At 35.8% G+C, this 20,395-nt stretch overlaps 1 protein-coding gene across 3 annotated transcripts in view; it reads right to left on the bottom strand.

Moving 5' to 3' along the window:
- The window catches only part of ST7L (suppression of tumorigenicity 7 like), a 68,447-nt gene that overhangs the window by 7,972 nt on the left and 40,080 nt on the right, over window positions 1-20,395 (bottom strand). For 2 of the 3 annotated variants that reach the window (XM_055312410.1, XM_055312413.1), the window contains 2 exons: window positions 5,996-6,146; window positions 1,136-1,228 (listed from right to left, as the gene is read on the bottom strand). In XM_055312410.1, coding sequence (XP_055168385.1) covers window positions 1,136-1,228; window positions 5,996-6,146 — 244 coding nt within the window. The remainder of the gene's footprint in view (window positions 1-1,135; window positions 1,229-5,995; window positions 6,147-20,395) is intronic. The other variant, XM_055312411.1, reaches the window with a different exon arrangement.

The raw sequence follows: 20,395 nt of genomic DNA, 5'->3' as shown, positions 1-20,395 counted from the left end.
TTTACTTAGATTTTCTTTAATTTCTCCCAGCAAATTAAGTAGTTTTTAATATATAAGCCATGTATTTCTTTTGTTAAATTATTCCTAAATTGGTTGCTCTTTTCGATGCTACTGTGATTAGAAATATTTTCTAAATTTCATTTTTGGACTGATTCTTCACTGCCAGTATATAAACATGCAACTGAGTTTTATATGCTGATATCATATCCTGCAACCTTGCTGAACTTGTTTATTAGATCTAATAGTATTTTTTGAATTTCTTAAGATTTCCTATATTATGATGTCATCTGTGAATAAAGACAGTTTTTCTTCTTCCTTTCCAACATGAATGCCTTTTTTATACTGGCTTGACTAAGATCTCTAGTACAACACTGAAGAGAAGTGGGGAGAGCAGATATCCTTGCCTTATTCTTTATCTTAGGGAGAAAGTATTCAGTGTTTAAATCATAAAATCATTATTAAGTATGCTGTTAGCTATGGGGTTTTAGTAGATGCTCTTTATCAGGTTAAGGAAATTCTCTTTTATTCCTACTTTGTTCAAAATTTTTACCATGAATGGGTGTTGGATTTTTGTCAGGTGCTTTTTCTGCATCCATTGTCATTTACTCTCTTAACACGATGTAATGCCTTTTCAAAAGTTAAACCACTTGCATTTGTGAGGTAAGTCCCACTTGCTCATGGAGCATAATCCTTTTTATATGTATTTGGATTCAGCTGGCTAGTATTTTGTTGAACATGTTTGTGTCTATAGTCATGAGGGTTATCATTCTATAGTTTTCTTGTAATGCCTTTGGTTTCGGTATCAGGATAATACTGGTCTCATAGAATAAGCTGAGAAGTGTTCATTTCTTTTTTGAAAAGAATTTGTGAAGGATTGGTATTATTTCTTCAAATGTTTGTAAGATGACTGCTCTTTTTAATGTCTTCAATTTTTGTGTTCTCATTGTATCTCACACAGCATTTTATCCCAAAAATGTAAGGAAATGAATGGAATTATGCAACTACATCCAAGAAATGACTAAAATAGTATTTTAAACAGTATCCTGAATTTCAACCAAAGGCACTTTTACTATGAGAAAATACTATGAAGCACCATCTTACTTTTAAGTTTAGGAAAACTAGAATATTTACTTACTAGGTAATAGCTCTCTATCAGCAGTCTCTGTGCAGCTCGGATAAGGGTAAAATAGATGGCCTTTTTCTAGTGGATATGGAATCATTCTAAAAGCTGAGGGAAAAAAATACATACGTTGACATTCCATTCAGACTGACTTTTATCCCATACTGTAGATCAAAGCTACTTTGGAGACATATTTTTATAAAATTTTCACATAGCATTTATTAATTTTCTTAGAGGTACCTTTCAGAGGAAAGAAACAAAGTAAGCAAAAGAAGGAATAAGTGGAAGAATAAGACTTATTTAGAGAATAGTGAATGGTCTGGCTGAAATAAAACTAAAGGGAGTAGTGGGTACTAAGGATGGGTGGGTCCTTCTTGCCTCTGTCTCCTCACTATAAACACAACAAACTTGACTCTATGGGTATGTATTCCTTTTCTTCCAGGAATCTTTATAAAACTGCAACATGTATCACTGTTGTGACCATAATTCCTGACAACCTAAAAGATTTCCCAATGGCTCCTAACTTTACCTGTTAGGTATCACCAAATTTTCTATGAGGAGAATTTAATTTAGATCAGAGGCCACCAAAGCATTGCCCTTTGGCCAGACACACACACACACACACACAGAGAGAGAGAGAGAGAGAGAGAGAGAGAGAGAGAGAGAGAGAGAGGCAGAGATACAGGCAGAGGGAGAAGCAGGCTCCTTGCAAGGAGCCCAATGTGAGACTCAATCCCAGGATACTGGGATCATGCCCCAAGCCAAAGGCAGATACTCAACCATTGAGCCTCTCAGACATCCCATATGTTTATAAGTAAAATTTTATTAGAATACAGATATTAAAACCACTTCTTCATTATATTATGTAAGGCTACTTTCATGCTATAAGAGTCGGGTAGCTACAGAGACTATGGCTGCAAAGGCTAAATACCATTTGGCTCTTGACAGAAAAAGTTTACCTATCTAGATTATCATCAGCTCTTGCAAATTTTTTTTTTTTTTTAATTTGAGTGAGCAAGTGAGAGAGAGAGAAAGTATGAGTAGGGGTAGAGGGAGAAGCAGACTCCTTGCTGAGCAGGGAGCCCAACATGGCTTGATATGGGACATGATCCCAGGACTCTGGGATCATGACCTGAGCTGAAGGCAGCAGCTTAACTGACTGAGCCACCCAGGCACCCCTCTTGCAGACTTCTTAAAGAAGGAATCTTTATTACCTACTCAACTAGCTAAGTATTCACCAAAATTGTGATAAATTTTTTGTTTTTCCTTTAATGCTTAGCTCTATAAACTTTTGTCAAAATATGAACTTTGGGGCAGCCCAGGTGGCCCAGTGGATTAGTGCTGCCTTCGGCCCAGGGCCTGATCCTGGAGACCCGGAATTGAGTCTCGCATCGAGCTCCCTGCACAAAACTTGCTTCTCCCTCTGCCTGTGTCTCTGCCTCTCTCTCTTTCTGTGTCTCTCATGGATAAATAAATAAAATCTTAAAAAAATATATGAACTTTTCTGTCACAGTAAAAAGTAGGGATTTGCCCAAAGTCACAGAGTAAATCAGTGGTAACACTAGGAAATCATTCATAAAAAGAATATTTACAAAATACAGAGTAAGTCACATATTTATTGAAAACCTCCTATGTGCCAGGCAGAACCGTAGGCACTGAAGACACATAAAGGCAATGAGATAGAGGACTTGCCTTTGAGGAGCTTATAGACTACTAGAGAAAAAGCAAAAGGAAGTCTAATTATCCAAAGCATTCTACTCCTCAGTGTTAGCAGTCCCAGTTTCATTAACCTGCATATTGTCAGTGACAAGCACACTGTCTGACCTCTAGCAAGTGGTTAATTCAGAGGTTCCCAAATTCTCTTGTTTCAAGGCTTCATGCCTCAAATTTTTTATGATGCCCCTAGGCTGAAAGAAATACCTAACTTTTTTTTTTTTTTTTAACAATCCTGAGGTCTTTTATTTTCTTCACAGTTATCATGCCATGAATTCATAGGGAATGGGTTCCAGCAGTTCAGGCTCCTTCCCATTGGTTCTCACAAAGTGTGCTTCTCTGGGTGGGGCAGGCTGGCGCTTCAGTTGGACCCAAGTACCTTTCTCTTTGGCTTCCTTTTTTTTCTGATCATTTTCCTTCACACGCTTCAGGAAGCTATCTCGTCTCTTTGAGTGTTTAATATGCTCAATGCGGACATTAATTCTCTCGACAAGGAACTTGCCCTTAACTTGTTTGTTTACAACAATGCCAACAGCATGCTGAGTAACATTGTAGACTCTTCCAGTTTTGCCATGGTAACATTTGTGGGGCATTCCTTTTTGAACAGTGCCCATTCCCTTGATGTCCACAATATCACCTTTCTTATAGATTCGCATGTATGTGGCCAAAGGAACAACTCCACGTTTTCTAAAAGGCTTAGAGAAATATAGCGGGTACCTCTCCTCTTTCCCTTTGTGTTGGTCATTTTGGCAAATTACTGGAAGATGGTGGTTCCCAAATACCTAACAATTCTATTTAAGTAGTGGGTCCAAACAACTTTAAAGGCTTATGTCCTAACAACTTAGCAGTGATTTGAAAAAACAAAAACAAAACATATAAATTAAAGGGAAAAATAATTATTTCATGTTTTTAAAGATTTTATTTTCTCAAGTAATCTTATATCCAATGTAGGGCTTGAACCCACAACCCCAAGATCAAGAGTCGCACACTTTACTGATCAAGCCAGCCAGGTACCTCTAATTATTTCATTTTTAAACAACCACCTTTTCTTACTAATGGGATGTATGTACCTGTTGGGTTATACATAACTTCTCAAACCTTGGAATTTGACACGACCATCCTCATTTCCTGCTCCACACTGATTTTTGTTTTTCGGTGGTACTTCTTTTAATCATAGCAACTAGGGGATCCCTGGGTGGCTCAGCGGTTTAGTGCCTGCCTTTGGTCCAGGGCATGATCCTCGAGTCCCAGAATAGAGTCCCACGTTGGGCTCCCTGCTTCTCCTTCTGCCTGTGTCTCCGCCTCTCTCTCTCTCTCTCTCTCTCTCTCTCTCTGTCACTCATGAATAAATAAATAAAATCTTAAAAAAATAATCATAGCAACTAAGAAAAATCCAGCTTTGTAAAGCTATGACATCAAAAGAAATAGAAAATGGAGAGCCACCTAATAGTGAAACCTTGAACTATTCAGAACTAACAGTTTGAATGATGCCTGACTGACATTGAGTATTGCTGTGTTTCCACTGAAATTTTTAAATATCCCTTGGCACTCTTGTGAATTTGCTACAATGCCCCAAGGTGCCTCAGTATTAGGAACTGAGGGGGTTAAACCAATTCTAGTTAATGTGTATTGAATTTATTCTTGAATTTTTATTGACAGCAGAAGTGTACTTTCCAAGACAATCATAAAAATTCAACTGACAAAATATTTTGATTAAGCTTTTTCATTTTCTAAGTGATTTTAAGAAGTGACAAATAAGAGATGTTATTGTTGAATAACAATATAGTTCTCCAAAGAAGATATACAAATGACCAATTAGTGCATAAAAAAACGTTCAACAACACTGATTATCAGGAAAATGCAAATCAAAACCACAATGAGATACCACTTCATATCCATTAGTATGGCTATTATTAAAAAAAAAAAAGAGAACAAATGTTGCCAAGGATATAGAGAAAGTGAAACCCTTGTGCATTGTTGGTAGAATATAAAATGGTACAGCTGCCATAGAAAATACTGACAGTTCCTCAAAAAATTAAATGCAGAATTATATAATCTACTGGTTCCACTTCTAGGTATATACCCAAAAGAAATGAAAGCAGGAACTTGAACAAATACTTGTAATACCCATGTTTATAGCAGGATTATTCATAATAGCCAAAAAGGTGGAAATAGCCCAAATGTCCATTGACAGATGAATGTATAAACAAAGTATATTACATACAATGGGATATTATTCAACCCTAAAAAGGAATGATTTTCTGACACATGCTACAACATTAAGTGAAGTAAGACTGATTTAATGAGATAAATACTATATGATACCTACACTAGCCAAACTCATAGAGACAGAAGATAGAATGGTTACCAGGGGCTGGAGAGAGGGGAAGCATGGGGAGTTACTGTCTAATGGATATAGAATTTCCGTTTGGGATGATGAAAAAGTTCTAGGGATAGATGATGGTGATGGTGGCACAACAATGTGAATGTACATACTACCACTGAACTGTAAATTTTAAAACTGTTAAAACAGTTTTAAACAGGAGGGCCTGGCTGACTCAGTTGGCAGAGTGTGAGACTTGATCTCGGGTTCTGAGTTTGAGCCCCACAGTGGGTGTGGAAATTACTTAAAAATAAAATCTTTTAAAAGTAATAAAAAATTTAAAAAATTAAATGGTTAAAAAATTAAATGGTTAAAATAGTAACTTTTATGTTATGTGTATATTACCACAATAAAAAATATATTTTAAAAAAAAGAACAAGAGTTGATATTAGTTGTGAGGAAAATAGTTTCATGATGTATATATCTGAAAATAAAACAAAAGTCCAATTTAAAAAATATTAGAACCAGAACTCAACCACATTAAAAAGCTTATAAATTAAGGGATGTAAGTTTCATTTACTGTCCTTACAAACATGTCATTTAAATGAATACATGGCAAAATACTGTAATAGTTTCTCATTTTGCTTTTCCTAAATGTAGCATCAATAAGTACATGAAGTATTTCTCCTACCAATAAACTAAATAAACACCTCTGAGTTCACTTTGAAAAAAATCTGAACAATACTTCTGGACACTCAGACAATCTCATTTAGAAAGGCTGCCTGGGAATGCAATAACAGTCCAAGATATTAGTGGTACATTTGGAAAAGAATACTTACTGCCTTCCCATGTACACTGTAACAGGTTAAGAGCACCTTCTATTCTCTTCCAGTGCTGAAGATGGAAGAAAGCATAGGCGATTGCTTCACTATCCCCTCGTTTCAGAATGTGTTCTGGAGGTAAAATTAGACTTTTCATCTCTAGTAAATACTAGAAAGATAACACACACAAAGACACACCACAAGAAAATGAAAAATTATGTTAAGCTCAAACATGCACAAAAATGTAGATACGAATTTTATAAAATCAGTTTCATTTAAAAAAACAAACATTAAGCTAGTTGAGATGACAAAAGGGTCACACTGATAATGTGTATAAAATGCTTATATGCAAATTCCAAAGATCAGAATATTCCTAAAGGCAAAAATAAGGTGCTAAATACTTTATGTATAACTCTGCTAAATACAAAATGGAAACTCAGCTGAGGAAATAATGTGAGAGTAAATATTATTTTTCCAAAAGAGAATTAAGTATAAAGATCTAAAATACAATTTTGGAACATTTTGTGGTGACATTCTTTTTCCTTATTCCCATTTTACAGGTGGAGGAATTCAATTGTGAATAAGTTCAATTAGACTAATATTTACTGAGTGCAAAGCACTATGCTTGTTAGGAAATGCCAGATTCTCTGGAGTTTCCTAACATAATGAGAAAGATTTTTTTTTTTTTTAAAGATTTTATTTTATTATTTGAGAGAGAATGCACAAGCAGGGGGTAGGAGCAGGAGAAGCAGGTTCTCTGCTGAACAGGGAGCCTGATGCAGGACTCAGGGCTCAATCCCAGGACCCTGAGATCATGATCTGAGCCGAAAGCAGATGCCTAACTGACTGAGCCGCCCAAGTGCCCCGAGAAAGGCAGATTTCTTAAGTTACTAATTATAACAAGACTATGTTGAGTGCTTTATTAGAGGTATAAACAGTGTATATAAGAATTTGGATAGGGCAGCCCCAGTGGCGCAGCAGTTTAGCACAGCCTGCAGCCCAGGGCATGATCCTGGAGTCCTGGGATCGAGTTCCGCGTCGGGTTCCCTGCATGGAACCCGCTTCTTCCTCTGCCTGTGTCTCTGCCTCTCTCTCTCTCTCGCTCTGTATCTCTCATGAGTAAATAAAATAAAATCTTAAAAAAAAAAGAATTTGGATAAAAGATATAAATTTTTAAACTTTTTTATAACAGCTTTATTGAGATATAATTCATACTTTACAGTTTACCCATTTAAAGTATACAACCAAATAAATGTATATAACTCAATGGTTTTTATTTTTTTAGTTTTATTTTTTTAATGGTTTATACAACCATTACCACAGTCAATTTTAGAACATTTTCATCACTGCAAAAAGAATCCCCATCCTCTTTAGTCATTACCCTCTAACTCCCATTCCCCCTAAGCAACCACTAATGTACTTTGCAGTTCTACAGATTTGCCTGTTCTGGTTATTTCATGCAAAAAGAATCACATAAATTTTAAAAAATCATATAATATATGGTCTGGTTATTTCATGCAAAAAGAATCACATAAATTTTTAAAAATCATATAATATATGGTCTATTATAACTGGTTTCTTTCACTCAGCATAGTGTTTGAAGGTATGTCCATATTATATCATATACTAGTACCTCATTCCTCTTTGTGGCTGAATAATATTTCATTATATGGATATACCACATTTGTTTATCCATTCATTATTGGATGAACAACTGATTGTTTTCACTTTTGGCTATTGTGAATAATGCTGCGATAAAGATTCATGTACTTTTAATGTGAACATATGTTTTCATCTCTCTTGGGTATAGATCCAGGAATAGAAGTGCTGGGTCATATGGTAACTATACATTTAGAAGGCATTAATTATGATATAGGAGCTGAAAATAAGCCATTTGATGGAATTTGGGATTTGAACTGATCCATAAAGATGCATAAAATGTGGATGAACAGATTGGGCAGTTGGGTGGGGACACAGAGGGCTGTTGTACACCAACTTGAACAAGGCTAAGAAAGCATTGCACAATACACATTCAAGGAATTAGTGAGTGTGCCTGTTAAAGAAGTTATAGCCTAGGACACCTGTGGCTCAGTAGTTGAACATCTGCCTTTGTCTGCCTTCGGCTCAGGGCATGATCCTGGATCCAGGGATCGAGTCTCACATTGGGCTCCCTGCATGGAGCCTGCTTCTCCCTCTGCCTGTGTTTCTGCCTCTCTTTCTGTGTCTCTTATGAATAAATAAATGTAATATTTTTTTAAAAAAGAAGTTCTAGCCTATCAATTCTTATTCACATATGAAATTAAATAATATCTTAAATTCTTGAATACTTGCCTTAATATTATAATCCATAACAAAAGCAGTACAGTCAAATGTACTAATTACATAAAGAAAGATGCAGAATTAACCACTTGTACATCATCTTTACTATTAAAGTGGTAACTTAAAACTTCTCAGAAAATATTTAGTTAGCTAAATATTTCCTCCAAAGACTAAGACCAGAGTACATTTCCCCTACTTGACTGGTTTGAAACAACCTGTTTGGTTCTACATAATTTGATACCAAAGTATGTACCCTAAGGTCCAAACCACATTAACTTATGCTATAAAATATAGAAAGAGACTACTGAGAAGTGTCGTAAATGATATATTCTTACACTTCCAAATTCTGAGTTCCTCAGGTTGTGACACAAACTAAGGAAACAAATAACATACATTGGAGCTTAAATTTGTGAAACACTTTGTCAAACTGCTACAAGCAGGAAGAAACAAAAAGGTGTAGTGGTTTCAAAATTGAGCCTCTGGTTATTAATCAATATGTGTGTACTGTATGAATATATCTAAAATAATATTTTCTTTTTTTTTTTTATGAAATGTGCCTTTCCAACACTCACTGAGCTTAATGCCTGTTTTTAATTGCTCTTACTCCTATGCCTCAATAAAGCTGGGGAGAAAAAAGAATAGTTACTCTTAATCTTGATGTCTCTGGCTCTCTCCTCAAAGTTTAAGAATGCAGTTTGCTCATCAATTTATTTTAGCAGATGTCACAAGCTATGAGATTATTTACTAATCCAGTTTGGGGACTTAACATTTCCCATTCAGTTTCTTAAAGGAATGCAGCAGAGGTTGTGTCCTGGTCAAGCAAAGCCCATTTGCTGCCTGGTTGGGTTCTCTCCCCTTAGTGCCTTGGGCCTATATTCAGGAGGGTAATATTCTTTCTAATCCTCTCTAATCCTTGCCCATTTTTTTAAAACACAGTAAAAGATCACTCGCACCAGGCAGCTGTGGGAAAATGGACTCAAATAGCTGACCTCTGACATGACTCCTTATGTTCTTAGCAAGTGCACTAAGAGCTTCTTCAGTAGGAAGCAAAAAATAAAAAATAATTTTAAAAAATAATTTTAAAAATGCAGCCATCACAATGGAATCTCCACCATGAATTATCTCATTTTTACAAGAAAATTGTTTTAATCCATAAACCAAGCTCTTTCTATTAAAATTCTGTTTCACTTTACAGGTAGAGGAGACAAAGTATCCCAAATTATCTTCAATGAGTTTTAGAACCCTGAAGCTTTAATCTAAACCTATCTTGGTAGTCACTTAGCAAACAATCAGCAAAAGATATTCAGTTAACAGTTATTCAGCAAAACTTAGAGAAAATATCAGCTTACTACATCAAGAAAATACTCTTTTGAACATCAAGTATATATTTTCAATTTTTAATGATCTACATGACAATTTATATACTAATCAAACAAATAGCATGCTTACTAGAAATTGATACTTCAGGCATTTATATTTTAAAATCTTAGCTATATAATCATTAAAAAAATCTTCCTTATGTATTTTTCATTATGTCTTACTTATAAGCAAATGTCCTTTTCAATTTGACCTTAAAACAAAGCAATTCTTATTTTTCAGTTTCTAATAAAACACTGAAATAAAGTTTCACCTTCAAAATACAAGGGAAAAATTTCAGTTTAAAGAAAGTATCTTTAAAATGGTTAATTATAGGATGGCTAATTTTTTTTTAAGATTTTATTTATTTATTCATGAGAGACACAGAGAGAGAGAGAGAGAGGCAGAGACACAGGCAGAGGGAGAAGCAGACTCCACACAGGGAGCCTGATGTGGAACTCGATCCAGGGACTCCAGGATCACGCCCTGGGCCAAAGGCAGGCACTAAACCACTGTGCCACCCAGGGATCCCTATAGGATGGTTTATAACTTATTTTATCTCCTTCACAAACTGCTACTCGTAATTTCTGCTACTCACCATGAGCTGTAAGTTACTACACAATAGAAACCACATCCTTCACGTTCTACTATAGCACCTGGCATTTAAACACTTACTGACCTGATCTGATACATATAGCTAAAATGCCTTCAAATTCTTATTTATTTGTTTAAAGATTTTATTTATTTATTCATGAGAGACACAGAGAGGCAGAGACATAGGCAGAGGGAGAAGCAGGCTCCATGCAGGGAGCCCGATGTTGGACTCAATCCCGGGACCTGGGGATCACACCTTGAGCCGAAGGCAGATGCTTAACCGCTGGGCAACCCAGGCATCCCCTCAAATTCATATTTATATTTCAGTTTTTACTTAAAGATAGTTTTTTAACTCTCTGGGCAACTAAAAACAAAACAAACTTCTGCTACCTAGACTTTATGTTTCTGTAAGAATAGAAAAGGTTGAAAACTGAAGAGTGGCTGATTTTTTTTTCTGCTTCTTAAAGTACATGCTTACTGAAAAAAAAAGTACACGCCTACTGTACAAAAAATTCAAACGTTACAGAATTACAGAGTAGAAATACTATATTAAAAGATTAGAGAATAGGGGCACCTGGAGGGCTGAGTTGGTTGAGTGTCTGACTCTTGGTTTCAGCTCAGATTATGATCTCAGGGTTGTGAGATTGAGCCACATGTTAGGTTCCATGCTCAGCCCCACCTGCTTCAGATTCTCTCTCCCTCTCCTCTGCCCCTCCCCCCACTCAGGCTCTCATGCTCTTCTCTCGGTCACTCTCTAAAATAAGTTAAAATAGGGATGCCTATGTGGCTCAGCAGTTGAGCACTCAGAGCGTGATCCCAGGGTGCCAGGATTGAGTCTGAGGATCAAGTCCCACATTGGGCTCCTCACCGGGAGCCTGTTTTTCCCTCTGCCTATGTCTCTGCCTCTTTCTGTGTCTTTCATGAATGAATGAATGAATGAATGAATTTTTTAAAGATAAATTTAATTTTAAAAAACTCTTTAAAAAAAAGATTAGAGAATAAAAAAACAAAAAGGATAATCTAATTTATATTTGTCTGGATTTCTTTACACACAACATCCTTAAACATAGGATCAAACTTTTACATAACTCATTTTTTACTTCACAATATATCTTGTACATTTCTTGTCTCTAAATAGATTTAACTCATTATTTTTAATTGTTATATAGTGTTCCATTAAATGCTGAGTTATTTTATAAGAAATAACTTCATGCTGAAATTGTACTACCATTCATAAAAGGTAAAAAAAAAAATAACATTAAGCAAAACTCATCAAAATATTAAGTAAAATGGCTTCAAATTCCAAAACATGATGGGATCTAAAATTTTACTTAACTTAGGTATTTTTTTTTAATTTTATTTATTTATGATAGTCACAGAGAGAGAGAGAGAGAGGCAGAGACACAGGCAGAGGGAGAAGCAGGCTCCATGCACCGGGAGCCTGACGTGGGATTCGATCCCGGGTCTCCAGGATCGCGCCCTGGGCCAAAGGCAGGCGCTAAACCGCTGCGCCACCCAGGGATCCCAACTTAGGTCTTTATAGCAAATTAAGTCTAAAGTACAGACATGCCTATTTACTAAATGTTTATTGAATGCCTGTTATATACTAAGCAGAGTTTCAGATATAAAATGTTATGTTACACAAGAGTTCTGCTTTGGGAGAACTAAGGAAGAGATACATAAACAGACCAAAAACAGACCAAAAACAAGCAGAACCAAACCAAACCCAAGATATGATTAAGGCACTAAAGGATCAGAGAAGAGAGAGCCATTATTTCTGCTTGGGAAAAATGGTAAAGATACCTCTACAAATGAGGCAACAGATGAGCAGGATTCTTGCCATGAGTAGAGAAGAGATTAAGCTTATATACAAAGCAAGGGAGACAGGATGAGATATGACCTATCTAGGGAATAATGAGATAAGGAGCAAAGCAAAAGTGGCAAGTAGTAAGGTTGGAGACAGATGCAGGGCCTAGACTATGAAGGTTTCTGTATATGCCATACTAAGAGGTTGGCCCTTATCTGATAGGTGATAGGGAACATGGAGAGAGATCTTTACGCAGAGTAGCTTTGCTGTTTTGAAGACAACTCTGGCAATGGCCAGTATGGAGATGGGATCATGGCAGGGAGACCATTGAGAAGTATGTTTTAATCATCTAAGCAAAAGATGGAAAGTATGAGATTACTTCTATAGTTTTATCTGTATGTTTAGAAATGCATAGAAAATGCCTGGTGGGCAGCCTGGGAGGCTCAGCAGTTTAGTGCCATCTTCAGCCCAGGGCCTGAGCCTGGGGACCCCGGATCAAGTCCCATGTCAGGTTCCTTGCATGGGAGCCTGCTTCTCCCTCTGCCTCTCTGTATGTGTGTGTGTCTTTCATGAATAAATAAATAAAATCTTAAAAAAAAATGCCTGGCAATAATATAAACCAAACAGAAACAGTGGTTATGTGAGAGAAGTAGAATCGGGAGAGAAAGGATTGCATTTTTTATTTTATAAATTTTTGAAGGGTCTGATTTCTTTTTTAAGAAGTATTCATCACTCAAAATAATAATTTTTAAAATAGCAGGTAGTGAGGGTATACACTGGTCAGTGACAGAGGGGATAGAGTAGATGGCTAGATCTGAAAGAAATTTCAAAGGCTATAATACGAGTTGGCAGAAAGGGCAGAAGTAAAGATTAATGGCGAGAAGATGATAATGAAGCCATACATCAAAATACAGAAATAAGGAAGGACAGACAAACTGGAGAAGAAATTTGAAAATAAGATTTTAAAAATTCAGTTTGAGGGGCACCTTAGTGGCTCAGTCAGTTAAGCATCGGCTCAGGTCATGATCTCAGGGTCTTGAGATCAAGCCCTGAGTCAAGCTTCATGCTCAACATGGAGTCTGCTTGTCCTTCTCCCTCTGTTCCTCCACTTGCTTGCTCTCTCTCAAATAATAAATAAAATATTTTTTTAAAATTCAGTTTGAGACACACTGAAGTGGCTGAGGTACCTATCAGATATCCAGGTAAAAACTTCCACAACTGGATAGAAATATGAGTCTATAGACAAGGAAGGGAGCCAGAGTTATAACATACAGGTTTGGAAATTATCAGCAGCCAAGGCCGGTACCTAGTATACGCTGCAGGACCTTCCATTATTACCTCCAAATCACCCTACTTTATATCTGGGACAAATCACAAATCATTGAAACAGTTTGTATCCAACTGGGGACAACACCCTCAAATGACTACTCAAGTCTCTTGCTTTTCCCTAAAATTAAAGAAAACTAAAGCTATTTTAGAAGTTATTTTAGAAGTTATTTTAGAAGTTAAAAAAAAAGACATAAATGATGTATGGTGTGAGGTCTTTTTTTTACTCTAAAATCATACCTACGCTTACACTCAAATTCACTTTAATTTTGAGTTGCTTTGATCTTTATAATTTTTCTTTAGATTACTTTGTTTCTATTACCTTGTAAATCTTACAACAGCTTTTGACCAAAAGCAATATAATCCTGACCTGAAGTAGTGATAATACTTTATAATCTTCCTCTTAAAAGCAAAGGTTAAAAAAAATCTCTCTGAAGGCATCTGAAATTAAGGTACTTTGCTCTTGATCACTCATGCACATCAAGAACCAATTTATCTCTGCAATTAGTTTTCTCAGTGCACATTCTATGAGATTGGACAGGCAGGCTGAATGCAAAGAGTCTACACTGATGTGTATTGGGGCGGGGTGGGGGACACTAAAGACTGTTCCCAGATAGAAAGTAAACAGAATTGCAATCTGAATAAATTGAAAGAAAACATAATACTCCCGGCAGCCTCAGGAGCAAAGAGAAAGTGATCTTATATTGAAAGGAAAAGGAAGGGAGACCAGAGAGTGCATTTGCCACAAGAAAACTCCTTTCCACATCATCTTACAGAACAGTACCTGAAGAGATAAGCATTTTATGTATCTACTCTTCCACCTAGGACAGCATAATACAACAGAAAGGCAGAGCCCGCACTGTGCCCTAAGTTTGGGTCAGAGACTTCAAAACCACTTCCCATTTCTCCCTTGATTCCTGCTGCATCACTTGGTCTCAATCAAGCGCGTGTTTCCCTCTTATCTTTCACATATGCTGCTATAATATAGGTAATCTGGCCAATAAAAGAGCTGTTATCTTCTATTAGTGGATGGAACTCAGAACATCATACACGCTTTAATTTCTGATCAACCAGAATGGGTTTTTCCTTTTTCTGTATCAATTTATTTTTAAAATTCCCCTTGCACTTAAAGAAAGCTCCAGACGTGGTCTGGTTTCTTGGCAACACAAACCAGCTTCTTTGTAAAATAGGAAATAATAATTTCTAAAAGCTACAGATAATATATTCTGAAACATGTACTCAAGTTGTTATTTGTTTTTAAATGTTCTACTTTACTCTTCCCTCAAGAGCTTCTCCTGCCAGACACAAATAAATTGTCTTCCGGGTATAATTAGTTATTACCTGTCTCAAGAACTTCACCTTTACCTCATCTCAACAAAAGAATCCCCAAATCTGACACACACTAAGGCCATAAGCCTTAAAATAATATTCACAAGAAAAGAGTGCATATAGGACCAGCTTAAGCAGGAAGAGAAAATGGTAGCAGAAGGGTACTAAAGCAATAATCACCAAGATCAATACTCTTGCCTGACACACAGACATTGTTTTAAGTGCTTCATATATATCCTTGCATTTAGTCAGAAGGCATGATACTGTGACAGTGCTTTCTATGCTGAGTCAGATTCTTTTTTACTGAGGTATAATTTAAAAACAGTAAAATACACAGACCTTATGACCGCAATTTGATGAGTTTTGACAAATGTAGACAAGGAACACCCAAATGAAGACATAAAACACTTCCATCACCCCAGAAAGTTCTCCTTTCCAGTTAATACTCTACCTTGACCACCTGAGGTAACCACTGTTCTAACTTCTACCAGCACAGCTCACCTTTCAACGTCACGAGTGGAAACATTAATTTTGTACTCTTTTGTACGATACTATATTTTTTAGATTTACCCGTATTTTACTTTAACAGTTCTTTCTTTTTATTGCTGAATAGCAACTCACTGAATAAATATGTCGCAATTTGTCCACTTATTTGTAATGCACATCTGGGTTTTTCCAGTTTGGGGCTATCATGAATAAAGTTGCTATGAACGTTCACATCCCTTTTGGAAAAACTCAGTTCATTTCTCTGGGGTTTATAACTTGGAGTGGAATTGCTGGGTCACAGAGTGAGATACAAATTTAACCTTATAAGAAATTGTCAAATAGTTTTCTAAGGCAATTGTATAACATTTTATACTTTTAGCAGCAAAGTGTCAGAGTTCTAATTGTTATACAATCTTACCAACATGTTATCAGCCTTTTTAATTATAGCCATTGGGTAGGTGTGAAGCAATACCTTGCTGTGATTTTATATTGCATTTCTCTAATAATTAGTGGTGTTGAGCACATCTGTATGTATTTATTGAACATTCCAGTATCTTCTTTTATGAAGTATCTGTTGAAGACTTCTGGTCATTTTTCACACTTTTTATATTTATATACTCAGGATAGGAGTCCTTTGCCATACAAATTAGTTGCAATTTTCTTTCCTGTCTGTAGCTTGCCTTCTCATTTTTTTTTTGCCTTCTCATTTTTTTAATGTTGTCTTCAATGCACAGAATTTTAAATTTTTGAAAAGTCCAATTTATAATTTTTTCCTTTTATAGTTCAATGTCTTTTGTGTCCTTGGAAATCTTTACCTACTCCAAAATTTCAGTGATATTCTTAGATGTTTCTAGATGTTGTATAGCTTTAGCTTTTAGATTTAGGTCAATTATCTGTCTTAATGTTTATGTATGCTAGGAGAAAAATTCATGTTTTCCCCTCCATTTAGACATCCAGATGTTCTACCACCATTTGTTGAAGAGTGTTTCCTTTCCCCATTGAATTGCATTGGTACTCCTGTAAAAAAAAAAGTCAATGGACAGTATACATGTGGATAGATTTCTGGACTTTCTATTCTGTGATTTTGTTTTTAAGATAATTATTTCAGGGGATCCCTGGGTGGCTAAGCAGTTTGGCACCAGCCTTTGGCCTGGCGCATGGTCCTGGGGTCCCAGGATCGAGTCCTGCATCGGGCTCCCTGCATGGATCCTGCTTCTCCCTTTGTCTGTGTCTCTGCCTCTCTGCCTCTCTCTGTCTCTCATGTCTTTTTAAAAAAAAAAAAAAAAAGATAATTATTTCAGGGGTGCCGGGGTGGCTCAGTTAGTTAAGCATCCAACTCTTGGTTTTAGCTCAGGTTGTGATCTCACAGGTTGTGGGATCAAGCCCCACATTAGGCTCTGTGCTCAGTGGGGAGTCTCCTTGAGATTCTCTCTCTTCCTCTTCCTCTGGCCCTTCCCCCTTGCACTGAAGCTGCTGTGTGTGTTCTCCCTCTAAAATAAATAAATCTTTAAAAAAGGTAATTATTTCAAATTTAAATATAAAAATTATAAATTTAGAAGAATTTGGTGGTAGTATGCTTAGAAAACAAAGCTTCAATGAAATATTGCCGCAAGCTATTGATAGATTCTAAATTAAAGCTGGACAATACTATTTTAACTGATACGTAAAGTGTCATAAGTCAACAATCACATCTACATAGATCACTGACATTCATGGATATAATATTTACAATTTTAATCATCTATGGTATCTCTAAACATCCATAATTTATAAAGCCATCATTTTGCTAAGGCATAAATTTAAATCATGTGCTCTGAGGCTTGTGCATACATATAAGGAACTTATCTAATGATTAACCCTGACTCTTCAACATCCACATGTCAGCAAGGTTCATGACCTATCCTCATGTTTACATTTCCAGTGTGAAGTTATGTTATAGTGCTATTTTCAACTATAAAGATTCAAAATGGTTTTGGACCACATTAATCAAGAATGTCAATAGCTTACCCTAAGAATAATGTTATTGAGTACCTTCTGTAAAAAGACAAATTTAAAAGTGTTCAAAGGATTTGAATAAATATTTATCACAAAGGATTTGAATAAATATTTATCAAAAGAAGTTATACAAACAGCCAAAAAGCACCTTAAAAGATAGATGTTTGACATCATTAGTTATTGAGGAAATGCAAACCAAAACCACGAGACACAGTTCACACCTACTAGAATAACTATAATCAAAAGACAAATAACAATAGCATGGATGTTCAGAAGTTGAATGCTTCAAACATTGCTGGTGGGAATGTAAAATAGCATAGCCACTTTGGAAAATAGTTTGGAAGTCTCTCAAAAAGTTAAACATGGCATTACCATATGATCCAACAATTTTCCTAGATTTATAGCCAAGAAGTGAAACCACATGTTCACACAAAAATGTGCATCACTGCATCATTATTCATACTAGCCAAAGAGTGGGACCAACCTAAATGGCCATCAACTGATGAATGAACAAAATGCAGCATATCCATATAATGGAATATCAGTCAGCCACAAAAAGGAACAAAGTATTGATACTGCTACATTATGCTAAGTGAAACAAGTCAGACAAAAGGCCACACATTCTATGATTCCAAATCCAAAGAGAGAGAAAGTAGATTAGTGGATGCCAGAGATTAGGGAGAAAAAAAGAATGGGGAGTGACTATTAATAGGTACGGGGTTTCATTCTGGGGCAATGAAGATGTTCTAGTATTAGTAGTGATGATTACTGTACAGCTTTGTGAATATACTAAAACCCACAGAATTGTGTACTTTAAAAGGGTGAATTTTATGGCATGTGAATTATCTCAATTTTAAAAAAAGAATACCTTCTATAAAACTCTTTGATGAAAAAAAACAACAAAAAAAAAACCTCTTTGATGGTTGGATAATAAAGGACATGAGGGTGCTGTGGAATAGTCAGAAGGTACGTAACATTTTCTACTTAAAAAAGAACCTGACAACCTATTTTTATAGTAGCTGAAAGATGCACAATCTTTTTCTTGTTTGGTGGCTAAAAAAAATTTGAACCAAAGCCATAGCTACATAATGAAGAACAAGTCAAAATCCATGAAAACATGCTGTTCCTAATTTTTTGCTATTACTATCATAGTTTATGTTGAAATTCATTCAGTAGATTAAAAAAATCTGTACAATCAACATTAATGAAATATCTAAAGCAAATTCATAGCCTGAAGAGATTTACGTGATCTTTCTCTATTGCACTTCTAATAGTTTCCAGCTTAGCAAATTGCACAGCTCTAGACCTGTAGCCATTTCTATTGTAGTTATGTGGAAAGTTGCCAAAAAATATTTCCTGCTAAAACAGATTTGTCCTTTGTCATTTTACTGGTAAGAGTCATACAACATTTGATAACTTTGCATAATAAATTTATAAAAACAAAGATTAAATTTATGTATGTATGAATGTGTGTGTGTATGTAAAAGTCACTGTTCATCAGATTAAATAAGTTATTACAACCCACAGTTGAAGTTTGAGGAAGAAAACTGCTAAAGCCCTTTATGTTTGCTTGGTTCCAGCTGAAAGGCAGGGATAGAGAGCATAAAGGGGGGAGGAGGAGTAGGAATCTGAGTTAGTACATACTTCATCACTTGTAAGACCCCAGCAAAAACAGCCTTAAAGAGCAGAGCTCTCCCAGTTCATATAACACCAATGTTATTTAGGTGGGATATTATCCAAGTTGTTGGAGCTTAAAATTTCTCCCAAAAACCTTAATAATGATCCTGTTTGAAAATACCCAGCCTAAATTGTGTATCCACAAACAATACTGTAAAGTTTATAGCACCATTCTACTTACCTAGATATTTTGATAGTTAACTATCAATTGGCTCTGACGTTGAGTAGGGGGGAAATACTTAAATTTCTACTTACAAATAAAAATGTTAAATACATACATGTTATATACTAGTTTTATATATATACTTATATATTATTTCACTGAGATATTTATTTTATCACAAAATTCATATTGTAAGTATACAGTTCAATTATTTTTACTAAATTTATATAGTTGTGCAACCATTAGCAAAAAAGTTCCCTCATGCCAGTCTGCAGTCAATCCATACTCCCACCCCAAGCTCCAGGGAACCACCGATCTGCTTTTTGTGCCTATAGTTTTCCCTGCACAAGAAATTTCCTATTAATGAAATCATATGTTGTTTTTTGTGTCTGGTTTCTTCCACTTAACATACAGTATTTGAGGTCCATCTATGTTGCTACAAGTACTTATAGTTTGTTCCTTTTTAGTATTAGGCAGTGTTCCATTGTATGGAGATACCATATTTATTTGTTCACTCACCTGTTTGTGGACTGTTCCAAGTTTTCTGCTACTATGAATACTACTACTATAAACACTTGCTTATAAGTCTCTGTATGGATATACATTTTCATTGCTCTTGGGTAGAATATATAGGAATATAATTGATGGGTCATATGGCAAGCATATGTTTAACTGCAAAATTGTTTCCAAAGTAGCTATACCATTTTATATGCCTAGCAGTGATGCGGTTTCTCCACATTCTTGCAAACATTTGATTTTGTCAGTCTGTGTGAATATAGCCATTTGAGAGTATAAAGCAGTATTATATTATGCTTTTAATTTGTATTTCCCCAATGACCAATGATGCTATCTCTCATGTGCTTATTAGCTATTCACATAACTTCTTTGGTGAAGTGACTATTCAATTTTTTACTAATTAATTTTTAATTAAGTGGTTTGTCCTCTTATTGTTGAGTTGCCAAGAGTTCTTTATAAGTTCTGGATAGCGAACTCTAACAGTCTATGACTCGTAAATATTTTTCTCTAGTCTTTGGATTTCCATTTTTTTTTCAAAGATTTTATTTATTTATTCATGAGAGACAGACACAGAGGCAGAGACATAGGCAGAGGGAGAAGCAGGCTCCCTACAGGGAGCCTGATGTGGGACTCATCCCAGAACCCCAGGATCATGACCTGAACCAAAGGCAGACACTACCCTCCATTTGCTTCGACGTAGATGGAACTGGAGGGTATTATGCTGAGTGAATTAAGTCATTCAGAGAAGGACAATCATTATATGGTTTTAGTCATACAAGGAATATAAGAAATAGTGAAAGGGATTATAGGGGAAAGGAGGGAAAATGAGTGGGAAAAATTAGAGAGGGTA

This window comes from Nyctereutes procyonoides, unplaced genomic scaffold, assembly GCF_905146905.1.
Source record: "Nyctereutes procyonoides isolate TBG_1078 unplaced genomic scaffold, NYPRO_anot_genome, whole genome shotgun sequence".
Classification (NCBI taxonomy): domain Eukaryota; kingdom Metazoa; phylum Chordata; class Mammalia; order Carnivora; family Canidae; genus Nyctereutes; species Nyctereutes procyonoides.
This window is presented reverse-complemented; position numbering and strand designations above follow the sequence as displayed.